The 13,345-nt window shown below is 32.5% G+C and overlaps 1 protein-coding gene and 1 long non-coding RNA gene across 3 annotated transcripts in view; one reads left to right on the forward strand and one right to left on the reverse strand.

The window, feature by feature from the left end:
* Positions 1 to 471: 471 nt before the first annotated feature.
* Positions 472 to 8,539, forward strand: LOC123386062. Its single transcript, XR_006599564.1, has 3 exons — positions 472 to 748; positions 2,334 to 4,317; positions 8,404 to 8,539. It is a non-coding gene; the product is annotated as an uncharacterized LOC123386062 (long non-coding RNA).
* The window catches only part of MDGA2 (MAM domain containing glycosylphosphatidylinositol anchor 2), an 852,594-nt gene continuing 846,084 nt past the window's right edge, over positions 6,836 to 13,345 (reverse strand). The window contains exons 16-17 of one of the 2 annotated variants that reach the window (XM_023255671.2): positions 11,988 to 12,093; positions 6,836 to 8,785 (exon numbers count right to left, since the gene is read on the reverse strand). In XM_023255671.2, the coding sequence (XP_023111439.1) occupies positions 8,697 to 8,785; positions 11,988 to 12,093 (195 nt within the window). In that variant the 3' untranslated portion in view covers positions 6,836 to 8,696. Of the gene's footprint in view, positions 8,786 to 11,987; positions 12,094 to 13,345 lie in introns of those variants that run through there. The other variant, XR_002743071.2, reaches the window with a different exon arrangement.

Below are 13,345 nucleotides of genomic sequence, written 5' to 3' on the forward strand. Positions count from 1 at the left end.
AACTGAGGGAGATTATGCAATGAAAAACCCTGGCAACCTGATGCCACACCTTTCTATGTTATCTCCAGGGTCACTCAGGCACAGAGATTTTAAACTATCTGTGCAAGGTCACACAGCTACTAGTGGTAAAAAACAGATTTTGAACTTGGTTACTTTCCAATGCACTGATCTTTAACAAATTGTGGTTATTTTGATCAATAGATCAGCATTAAGTGGCTTGTTAAAAACCTATGCCTTCTCCCTTCCCTCAAAGTCTTTTTAAACAAAACCACTGGTGCCAAGATTCTAGAATCTGTGTTTTCAACCACCATTCTAGGAGATTTTGATTCACATTAAAGTCAGAGTCCAACTGCATTACAAGATGCAGAGCAGATTTCCTGTGAAGGTCAAATGAAATATCTAGTATAATTATCAATGATGCCATATTTCATCAATCTTAAGGTTAATTTTTTGTTGATTTGCAATTTAACATCTCTGAAATAGGACTTTCTGTTAGAAATGATGGTGTCTTATAATCACAATAAAAATGTTTTTTCTTCCTAGTGGTATGTAAAATAATGTTATTTTAGACTTGATAAAGTATGGAGGTTCATTGCTAACAAAATACAAAAGACATTGTTTATTAAACATTGTTCTTTTCAGTCCTGGGTCATACTATGCGAGGGTGACCATCCACATGCAATGAAAGACAGGGTGATAGAAAGAAGACCAGAAGGCATCCATCATACAAAGATTCATGTATACCATGGTGAGTCACTAAGAATTATGGGCTAGAACGGATGATATGAAAACACTTTGAAAATGATAAATCATTATACCACCACTGTATATTTATGAATGTGGATGTATGGGCTTGAAGTAAGATTATTACAAAAAGTGGACATAATTTGAAAATGCTCATCGCCAAACTGACGCATGTGCAGTAGGCATTATGATTCTCAACTCTAGACTAATCTACATACTGTGAATCCACATAACCAGGAAGGAGAAATTGGACAGAGGAGCCAAGTTGTAACCATAGTCACTGCAAAATAAAAAAGACAAAGCAAGGCGAGTGTGTGGTAAAATATTTGCATATATATTTATTGCAGTTGCTTTTCAAATTTACCTCATCAAAATATTTTATTTTCATTTTTTAGATTGTCTCTCTACCAGATGCATTTGGTTATGTCATCTTATTTTTCTCTCCTTTATGTTAATGTGAATGCTCTGATTAGATTCATTTTTCAATGCATTCTCCTGATCTATTCACATTGTACCCCTCTTAAGTGACCTCTTTATATTTCTGTCCTAGAAGCTTTATCATTCTGTTCTTTGAGCCTTCGTGTGTAACTGACAGACATTCCTTTCATTCTGTCTGTATTTTATGTACTGGGTATGTAATCTGGACCTGTCCTCAGGAAAATTGTGAAATGAATATAGTCTTTGAAACCCACTACCTCTCCTCTTTGCATGCCTCCCCTTGTTGTCCCTTAGCCTCATCTGGTAGGTCAACGTATTTTCAGCCTATTTGGTTAGATATTTGAAAACTGTGAGCTAATAAGAATGTTCTCTGCAAATTTTAGAGAACTCTAGTATTAACAGACTCTATACTACTTATAGTTTCACTTAACAATGTGTAGTTGCCATGTACTAACACTGTACCATCTTTCATTTTGGGCCTATTGGCCTGTTGAATTGTGTTAATTTGGGAAATTAAAACATAGACTTCAAAACAGAAACAATGAAAATAACAAAATTAGTAGTTCTCTCTGTTCAACACAATTTCCAAATTTGAAAATTAATGTTTACCATTTTTTGTTCCGTATACAAAAGAATCTAGTTTATTCCACATAAAGTATTCCCAGAACTAAATAAATGTATTCCTATTTTGGTAATTTTGTTTATAATTCAATTATTGTGTAATTCTTAAAAATATTTCCATGTTTAAATATACTTTATTTCAAGTTTAGTGGATAATTGGATCTCAAGCAATATCTTCCACCATAAATTCCAGAAAGCAGCTAAGATTGAATTTAGCTAGAGCTCATGATCTCTGTAATAGAAAATGAAGCATAATGTTCTATAATTAATACATTTTGGTTGAAAGAAGACATGCATGTAGTATTAGTCTCATGTATAATGATGGCATCTGACACAAAACATGCAGAATTCATCTCATTTTCTTCAGTTTAACGACATAGTAATTTTGTTTGCAAAAACATTGACAACATATGCCCTTTTATGAAGAGATATAATCACTTTCTGTTAAACTAAGAAGTGCCAGGAAATTGTGTTGCAATGCTTATGCTGTTATTTCAGTTGCCTTGACTTCTCATTTTTCTCACATGCAGGAGGCATCTTCTGTCCGTGAAATTTCATTGATTTTATCACTGAAAGGTGACATTGCTGCTTATTTCCTAGGTTTTGAATAAGTTCTATTTTAAATATAGCTCTAAATCACAGATTAATTCAATAACCATTAATTCAATAACCTCTACAGAACCTAGATAAGTTGAAAGTACTTACTCTTGTTAAAAGACACAGTCTTTGCCCTGGGGTAGGTTACAGTTTCAGTTGGGGAGCAGATATTCAGATAACTAAAGAATACTTTAAAGGAATGTAGGTACTATAGGAAGTCAAAAGATAGATAAGGTCCTTAATTTGACTATTAAACTAAATAGCTATAAAGAATAAACAGTATTTTAATACATAGTTAAGGGTTGGTTTTTAAACACAATTAGTGTGTCTGTTAATAATAATTGTATTCACTTTTCTATAATTTCACAGATATTCTTAGAAATATAATACCAAAGATAGACAGGAAGTTAAGCTATGCAAGCTAATTGTTAGGATTCCATTTATACTTTGGTTCACTCAAATCATTGTCAAGCACTATTATTTTTTTCCCTCAGAAGACCCACATTTAGCCTACAGTGCTCCCCATGAAATATGTGACTGAAACTATCTACTTGGATAACTATCCATGCTATAATCTTCAATCAATATTTTACATATCATACACAAGCCCAGAGTTACTAAACTGAGCCATAATTCTTAAATCACAGTTCATTCAGGAGTATTTTTTAGTGCCTGCTTGTTTAACACAATCTTATAAATGATCTTTCACAAAGTATGTAAAACTCAACACATATCTTTAATGGGCTAATTGTGCTTCATTGCAGTGTTGAGTCTATAAAAGATTTTTAATAGTGAGAGAAATGATGGCATTTTCACCTTAATTTGAAAATATAATTGCCATTCTAAATAGCTTTTTTCTAACTTAAGTGCTTATTGAAAGCAGAAATTTCCCCCAAACACTAATAGAGTATTTAACATAATTGCATTTATTGAAAGAAAATCCAAGGGAAAATAACATACAGCTATCTGAAACTAGCAGAAGTAAATTATCAAAAGAAAAAGTAAGTTAAATCTAAATTTGAGATCTAAAATGTAACTAATATTCAATATAAATTCAACACAACGTATACTTAATTAAACTTATACATTTAAATATACTGATGAGATTCAAGAAATAAAAGTGATATCCTAGAAATCCAGGATAACAAGAGCCATATGAAAACAAACTGAAACTAACAAGCTAATCCCTAATTCATAGAATTTACCATCATTTGATTGAAAAATAAGAATATTTTTTAGCTCAACCCATGGAAAATTAGAACAATTGAAATTAAATTCAATCAGTTGTAAATATTCCCTTGAGAAAACGATTTCATTTTTTACCTGGAGTTTAACCTCTACCCTACTCAAAATTTTGAATTCCAATTCCTTAATTTCAATATACTTAGTGTGGGTTCAGGATAGTAAAATCACGACTCGTATTTTATTAAACTTTATTCTAAAATGGCAATAAAGTGATCCATATGGAAATATGTGGAATAGTTCTCTCTCCCTAACTCTTCAGTTCTGTTTCTAAGCCGACATCCACATATGATGGACTGATTCTGAATGGACATATTTCCCATTACAATCTCAAGTCTGTGAGTCCTACTTTTGCTATGTAATAACATATATTTATAAATATTATGGATACTCAGCAAAGAGCTTTTTAATACCAGATTTGAAAAAAGTTCTGTCCGTTCGTGGTAGCTTTTCTCCTACGTTGAAGTAAAAAGTGCCAGAGACTGCTTTTAAACAATAAGCGCTAAGAAAACTGATTAAACTGGTTAGACACAAAAGGAACACTGGAGGAAAGGAAATAGCTTGGGATTGAACCCTATGATTTTATTGTTTTCACAGAAAATGCAATAACTCCTCATTGATACCAACTACCCAGTTGCAAGAAGAGTATAAACCTTCTGCTTTGTTGAGACACAGGTGAGACAATTTGTAAGAAGTAGTCATCAACCAAAAAGGAAATGAGTTTTCAGTAAATTTTTTTCCAGTTTAAATGCTGTTGTGAGGCCCTGATCTTTGAAAGGCACGTTAAAAAAAAAAAAAGTTTTTTTGTTTTGTTAAAGAAACTGCATTCAAAAGAATCCTTTGAAAATCACTCTATCAAAATCATATTAGTTGGTCACCATCTTTAAAATCCCTAATCAAAACAAAATAGGTCATGAAAAATATCACAACCAGTTTCATACAGTCTTAAGCATAGAACTTAATTGTTTTCCAATGATGCATTTTGACAGATAAGTTTATTATAAAGTCTTAAAATAAAAATGCATGTTTGGTGAAAAGTTAGTACAGTTGTCATTCATATTTTGCCATATTTTAAAATATAAAAGAGTGGGATTTTATTATTTGTAATATAATGTAACTGACTGACTAGCTGGTTTGTAATTCTGATTATTGTAGTTATCATAATTCATTGCCAAAGTCAATTCTGTGATATATGTAAAATGAAGTCCCATTAGTTTAGCCTATTGTATGACATTGTAGTGCACCATGCATCTTTCAGATCTCTAAAAGAAAATTTAATGGCAGGCCAAACTTCTAACTTACTAAGTACTATGAATCACACAAAACAAGAAAACATTTCAAACCGGGGATACACAGCATGTTATAATTCATCATGGAACTAACAAAAATAGGTAGCAGGAAAAAAGAAAAACACAGCACGGCTAGGTATGTGTATACTAGAGGTAAGAGAAGACTCAGAATTTTTAAAGCACAAAATAAAAGTTATGACATTTTTAATGCATAGGCAATGAATAATATAAACCCTACAAATATGACAGGGTATCTTTTTCTCACTTTTGGGTTTGTTGGAAAGGAATAAATATTGGGCATGATTTGGCACTTCTGGAAGATTTAGTGAATTTGGTGAATCTCAACATATCTAAGATGTTATCAGTTTTAATATGCACTTTTATTTTATATATCACTACACAGAAATACTACCAATTGTAACTGAAATACGCCCAGTTGCAGACATGTTAAATGTGGAGGAACAAGCATTTTTGAACTAAGGAAACAGAGTTAGCTCCTAATTAATCGGATCTATTAATGACCTGGACATTACGTGGTGTAATCTTTCTTCCAGAAAATTAAAAGCTCTATTGCCTGATGCCTTCCTATAAAGTACGACAACAAAAAATTGACATAAATTACACTTAAAATATGTTATCAAAAAGGAAAAGGGGAAATATATTGGTGAGTTTAACTCATAATAAATACAAAAAATATTAGGAAAAGATAGGCAGTTGATAAACAGGTAAGTGGTTTAAAGTCATCATTATTATTACTGATGTTAAACAAGAGATTACTTAATACAATTTACACTTGACTTATCCCAACCTTTTAAAATTTCCTGCATTTTTATTCATTTTCTTTCAGCTGAACATTTGATGGGGAGTGAAAAACATTGATTCGAATTCTAAGTTTGGTGTTTTACAGAAATGATCCAGAACCCACTTGCGATGTATATTCTAATTTATTACCATATCAATAAATCTGATTGTTTTGCAGTTCTTCTGCTTGCCCCTTTGTTCCTGGCACTCATCTGCATTTTCTCAAAAAATTAATCAAAATTAATTTTTGAAGTACCAGCCAGTTCTCATGGACTTCTGCAGCTATGTGAAAGGTTATAAAAAGACTTTAGTATTTTATGAGTACATTGTAAAAGGACTGAAAACTTGCACTTACAGCAATTTCTTTGTGCAGTTAATAAGGAGAAAAGTAGACTTGTTTTCCTGGAAAGGACACATGTATAATCAAATATTCTGAATATAGATTTTTTTTTTAGTTTTTTTCAAAAGTCTCACTCAAATCAAATTCAAGATAAAGGAAGAAGGCAGCAATGAGCTAAGCCCCTCTTTAGATGTAAAACAATTTTTTAATATCAGCAATGGGTGTGCAAAACATCAATTAGAAAGGATGATCCACTAATATGGGCTAGTGGAAAGAAGTGGTGAGTTGCCACACAAAATGGAAGTCAAGGTGAGGAGAGTTAGTAAAACATGCCCCAAATATTGTTTACTTTAATCTCTTTGGTTTGATAAAACAGATGGTTGAATGTGAAAATTTTCAATATGCCTGATTTGTTCAAGTAAGTTATAAAGCTTCTTAGTTAATTCTGTTTAATTTAAAGGACTTGGCTTTAGCTTGATTCTATCACTACCTAGCTCTGACTGGTCCCCTCTTTCACTATGAAAATACACATTAAATTCCAAGTTCGTATTTTACTTTCATAAGTTTGACTTTTATTTTACATGTATGAAAAATATGGAAGAGTGCATCAAGGGTTCCTATTAAATGCTTTCCTGCCAACATTAAGATGTCTGAAGCTCTGAAGGTTTACCCCATGGTATCATAACTGATAACTTGTATATATAGCTAGTCTCATTTTGGTGACAAGTAAACATTGCTCAACAAACACACATACCGCTTTGCATACCTTACCTGGAAAGAGGCTTTATTGAACATAGCTGTAAAATTATCTTTTAAGTTGAATTACTGAATTTGCACAAACATTTCTACAGAATTTTTTTCTTTTAAAAACCAAGCTTTATCATTTTTCCACTACATTTTGTTGTGCTTTTTATATTAATATTTGCAAATGTTATAATTTAATACTTATTTCCCAATTACTTGCATAATCAGTTTTTTTTTTAATCCTGGGGTGTTGAAAGAACATATAATAATAATAATATTCTTCTTTAGACAAAAGTCTTTTTAAATGAAGTTAAAAGCTGAGATAATTTAAGGAAAAAGATCTTCAAATTTTCATAACCAACAGGTTTAAGTGAAATTTACAATGCATTGGAAAACTGGCTGGTTAAAGGTATGATTTGTCCTCAGGTAGCTCAAAATCATTTTTACAGGTTTTTGTTTTTTTGTAAAAGTGTTTTTAATCTCGGTAAAATAATAAAATAATATTTCACAATTTGCACAGAGTCTGACTAAAGGGCAGAGGCATATTACCCTCAGTGTTTAGAATAAAGCCAGATTTTTCAGGCCCAGTTCCGCTGTAGAGTTTGTACGCACTGCAATCACAAACATTTTCTTTGCTCCCTCTAAAGCTAGGGCCAATTTCATTTCAAATGGAGGTTAGAGTAAAAAAATCACTCTTGTGTTTTACCACCTTCTGCGCTAAGCATTATTTTAACAACCTTTTGCTCTGGTTGACCCATTTAATAACCTGGAAGAAAAAAGTGTTGCTCCCATGTCTGGTCTCAATGGAAGTTATTTTCTGATGGACAATTAAGCCGAATGGCCATGGCTGTCTAGGAGGTCCAACAACAAGTATTTCGTCTGCATGGGCTTACGCAGTAGCTTCGGTCCTTTCTTCTTCAGAAGCGGCTTTTGTTGTCTCGCCTATAATTTGCACGTTTAGGCTCTGTAGTTTGTTTACAAAATAGTTTTACACAAACCACTCTTAGCTGTGCAAGCTTCTGAGTTGAAAATTATTCAGGCTTGTTTCATTGAAGGCACTTGGTTTCCATGGCAATTTATAAAAGATGGTGGTTTGGTTTCTTCATTGGAACAGATGACTTAGTTTGGGTGTTCAAGTGGCCGCGAGCAAACTCCGATAAGCCTGTGTAATATGTAAGCCCAGGTTTACCGTCCTGGATAGTAATGCATGCAAAAAGAGACAGCATACAGTTATCTAGCTTAGCCATGGGAGGAAAACAAATAATAACAAGAAAGGTGGGATGGGGACAGGTGGGGAGGAGCATGAATGTTTTAAATAATTCTGAGTTCGGGTTATTTTCAAGGAAGGGTAACAACCAAAGGTAAAAGGGCCTACATTTATTTAATTCTCTATGTAAAACCTTCTTGAAAGGAAAATAAATGCCAGCTTTTCACGTACCCTGTTTACAGTGAGGTTTTTGTTGGCAGGCCATTAGGTTTCCATGGTAACAAGCAAACTATTCATTTGAAACAAAACCAGCCATGACTTTGTGCTTTGACAAGGATTTCTATAGCTTTTTTTTTTTTTTTTTTTTTTTTTTTTTCCAGAGTTCAACCAGATGACCAGATGATGCTGTAATCTTTTTAGCCACAAAAGCACCTGAAGGTCTCTTCTCTACTCAGGTCAAGATTATCTTTTATATGTAGTTTGGAATAAGTTATACTTCCATGATGTCTTTTTTATCCCCAGTGCTTTAAAAAATTCGTTTTTATTATTTTATGTTTGAGTCAGTAGTCAGTGGAGGAATCTTTGGTAGTTTGTTTTTTCAATGTCCATTTACAAAGACTCTTTCTTCATGCCAGTGCCTGGTGAATCTTTTATAGCCTCTGCCAGGATAAGGTCACCTTCGAGGACTTAAGATAGAGATGAGGACGATGACCGGGAAAAGCCATAGATGTACTAAAATTCCAACAGCACCATCAACAGAATCTAAAGACAAGAGAGAGAATGCCAAGAAACAAACAAAAATAGAGAATAAATACTCCATGTAGCTATCAATACAACTGTGGTGACCTAATAAGCAATATTAGCATATGGAAAACATTTTTACAAAATACTCTTTTTGGTTTGTTTTATTGATCAGTCTATTTCCAAGACAGGAAAATAAGAAAATAAATTAAATATGTGATTAGAAATTTGATAAAAGAAAAATATTTGAAGTTGATATGCTATGCTATGAGAATTTGTTCAGAAGATATTTGTGTAAGTGTGTGGTTGGGCTCAACCTCAGCGTTTTGCTAGCCACATGAAAGCCTGTGCACAGAGAAAATTCTAAGAAATCCTAAGAGGTCAGTTTTCATTCTCCCCCCACCCCGAGCTTCCAGAAATGGTTATGATTAAAGACAGAGAAAAAGTACTTTTTATGAAAATTAGGAAGGGGTTTTTATGGGTAGAAATTTAACTACGGCAAACTGGATTATATGTGCTTAGATCAGCCCAATATCTATAAATTGGGTAAATAATTTTCTGTTTAGTGTGAGTTTTAGAAGCACTATGAAGCACATTCTAACTGAAAAAAAAAATTTCCCAACAATCTGCTGTAAGACTGCTACCACAATTGGAGTTTCAAGTAGAATTCCATGTCCAGGTGATACCTCTCAGAATGTATGCCTTACCTAGGAGGGCTAACATAGGTAAGCCTGGTAATTCATGAACCTAGCTTAAATTATAACATGGATCTCACCTAGTTGAGACCTGGGTTTTGAAGATAAGGCAAAACCTCAGCTTTTGATATTGTGGTACCATATACTGACTGAGAAGGGTTAGGAACCTGAGCAGTTAGGAAGAAGCTTTGGGCCACCAAATTGGTGTGTACTAAGAAATTAACAATATTCACCAAATACTACTTGTCAAAATGAGCTTAATAAATGATAGTTAAATGTATACTAGTGTAACAGAATACTTTCTCATACCAAAGAGAATGTTTTTGTTCATTGGGGCTATTTCCTCTGATTTCCAGAGGCTAAATAGAAATACCTCCAGTACAGACAGATTTTATTTAAAACAGACACACATTTCTCTCAATTTAGAAGAGAAGAAAACTGATTATGAAAGTATACTAATATGTAACAATAAAGTCCCTATGGGTTATTCTTGTCATTTTACTGTGGCAACTCTCACCACTTGTGTTTTCTCCATGAGGGAGTTCTCTTGCTTTCCTCATTTGGAGAGTTTAATTCAATTTCTTGAATTTAATTTGTAATAGGGTTCAGTGATTAAATTATCTAACTGTAAGATTCCTATGTAATATGGTAACTATCTTCAGTTAATATGATGTTACTATGACTGGCTCATGTTATGAAATGCAAAAGAAATCCCATTCTCCTCCTCTAAGGAGAATGAATATTTGACAAACCTACTTCATTTGGGTACTGCTACTGGTTTTTTAAAGTGAAATTAGCCAGACATGGGAAAAAACTTTTACTAAATTTATTACTTGAAATACTAAGTATAAGTAGTAGACAAGAAGGTGAAAACTATGAGCAAAGTGGCTCATTGTTGTATACAATCTTAGTTTTTGTCTCTTTACAATGCTTAAAAATGGAGTCAGTTCAGTTCATATGAGCAATCCCCGGGTAGTTGCACAAATTTGACTTTCAACATCTAGACTAATGCAATTTCTCAATAACTATATGCAATTAACAAAGACTCCTATTTTCTCTACATGTTACAAAATGGACTTTCATGCTCCTTTTATGTGTACTAAATAATTGATGAGTTATTTGTTTAAATTTAGCTTGATCGATATACCCCTTTATATAATCACGAAATTAAAGATCAGATGACCCTATGAAAATTTTTCAAGTGGAGGAATTTTTAAAAGAAATGGTTTTAGTTTTCTCAGATTCACATGGATAATATGGAGATGAGGATTTTAAGAAGCTGCCTAACACATAATTATGATGCTATCTGCATTATTTGTAATTTTTAAATTTATCTTTTATTTTACATATTAATAATATTTTACATTATATCTCCTTTATTCAAAAACATATTTGTGGCAAGAAAATAAAATTTGAATATATCATTAAACTAAAATATTCATGTGTGAAAAAATGAAACCAAATTACTAAACAAGATTGTGATGCACATAGGTTACTTATAGCAGGAAAAAATGGGCTGATCTGTTACTTATTGTATACACTTAGGCTCTTCACAGTAGTGAATCTGTTAAAATGGTTGCAAAAGTCAGACTTGGAAAATACATTCATAAACTGGGGCAATAAAAATAGCTATTGCTATGTAAATGTGTGCTGAGTATATAGATTAGCCAATGTTTTAATAAAAGTTAAAGAATCCTCTGAAATTAATAATATGAATTAAATATTTTTAAAAATCTTCATACAGGAGTACTGATGCATAGGGCCACTTGTACCCCAATGTTCATAGCAGCACTCTCAACAATAGCCAAATTATGGAAAGAGCCTAAATGTCCATCAACTGATGAATGGATAAAGAAATTGTGGTTTATATACACAATGGAATATTACGTGGCAATGAGAAAAAATGAAATATGGCCTTTTGTAGCAACGTGGATGGAACTGGAGAGTGTGATGCTAAGTGAAATAAGCCATACAGAGAAAGACAGATACCATATGGTTTTACTCTTATGTGGACCCTGAGAAACTTAACAGGAACCCATGGGGGAGGGGAAGGAAAAAAAAAACAGGTTAGAGTGGGAGAGAGCCAAAGCATAAGAGACTCTTAAAAACTGAGAACTGAGGGTTGATGGGGGGTGGGAGGGAGGAGAGGGTGGGTGATGGGTACTGAGGAGGGCACCTTTTGGGATGAGCACTGGGTGTTGTATGGAAACCAATTTGTCAATAAATTTCATATAAAAAAATAAAATAAAATAAAAAAATAAACGTTAAAAAAAATCTTCATTAAAAATCAAGGTGTGCTTGCCTTACATAGACCTAAGATCAAAATTACTTTGATCTTAGGTCTAATATGCCTACCCTCAAACTTAATACTTTGTTTTCAAAATATCTTCACAATTTTAGGGTCTCACATATAAGGAATTTCTAAACTTACAAACTAAAAAATAAATGAGTTTTAAAAATTAGACGATATTAACAGTTAATATGTTACTTTAATATTACATCAAACCAATCCAAGAATGGACACTTACTCTTAGTCGTTAGGTCTTGTTTTGCACATTCTCCTTCTGCAATTGATACATCATCAATGGCAATGTCACCTTCTATGCCAGGACCTCGAATACCTTCAAAAATGAGCTACAAATATGAATGAAACAAACCTAAATGTAGAGCTTTGATTTGTAGATGGATTTTTACTGAGAAACCAAGGAGCCAAACCTAAAATCAACAGTAATTCTGGCATCATTTATTATTCACAGTCTTCAGAGTTGTTGCTTAAAAAAAAAAAGAATGTTCTTAACAAAACAAATCATAGGATCTTCCTTGGCTAATATTAGTTTTCACATCAAAAGCTCTGTGTTGGCTTTAAAACAAAACTACACTTAATTGAATAATACAATAAAAACTAACACTGCTACAAATCCTACCACTTCGTTTTCAGGGGAAAAATGTTTATTTGAACAGTATTTCTCTGAGATAGAATCCCTCCAGTTTTCTCTAAACATCTAACACTGGTTTTCTAGAAATATTTTATGGGATAAATCAGTTCACGGTTCTTTACAGCAGTATTTAGGTTTATTGAAGCCAAGAACAAGGGTTACCATCACTATGAAGTTGTTTGCTCTCTTGCAAATACAGTGAATAAGTTTCTCACATTCCCCTATGTTATGATATACCTCTATAATTTCACTTTTGACATTCTATTTTTAAACACCTGAAGATATTTATGGGTTTGCTTGAGTGTTTAGTGTCAGACCTTTGAACTTCCAGTATCTACAACAGTGATTGGCACTGAGACTTGATACATGAGAGGTGAAAGTATAGATGAATGAAATCAGTCTCCTTTTATTGCTAAATTCTGAATACAATAACAATATAGGGACAATTAGCAAATTTTTATTTTGTTTTTGCAGAAATAAGACTTATAAAATTTTCTCTATAACCCCACAGTCATTCCTTGCTTCTAGCAAAACCTTTTTAATCCTTTTGATACAAAAAGGCAACCTATGCATTTAGTGATTATAATCACAAAAATTTCTACATGCCAAAATGAAGTATCTAGTTTGGTCTTTTCAAAGAAAAATTAGCTTAATAAAGAGCTGTTTCAACATCAAGCTGATGTATGCATTTTAATACAATTTTTAGCCTTATTTCATTGTAACAAATTGAGTGAAAGTCTATTTTTATCAATATCAAAATTTTTGGTTCTGTTTGTCTTTGAAAGTATCTTAATATGGCTCCTTAAAGGCAAATTTGTGGTGATTTTCAGAATACTTATGCTACCTTTGAAAGATTTATCTATTGTTCTCTTATATACTGTCATAATTTTATTAATTGAAATCTTTTAGTAAAGAAGCATTAGTTATCAACTTTTGCATTGAGTTCCTTT

The sequence above is a fragment of the Felis catus genome, chromosome B3 (genome assembly GCF_018350175.1).
Source record: "Felis catus isolate Fca126 chromosome B3, F.catus_Fca126_mat1.0, whole genome shotgun sequence".
Taxonomy (NCBI): Eukaryota; Metazoa; Chordata; class Mammalia; order Carnivora; family Felidae; genus Felis; species Felis catus.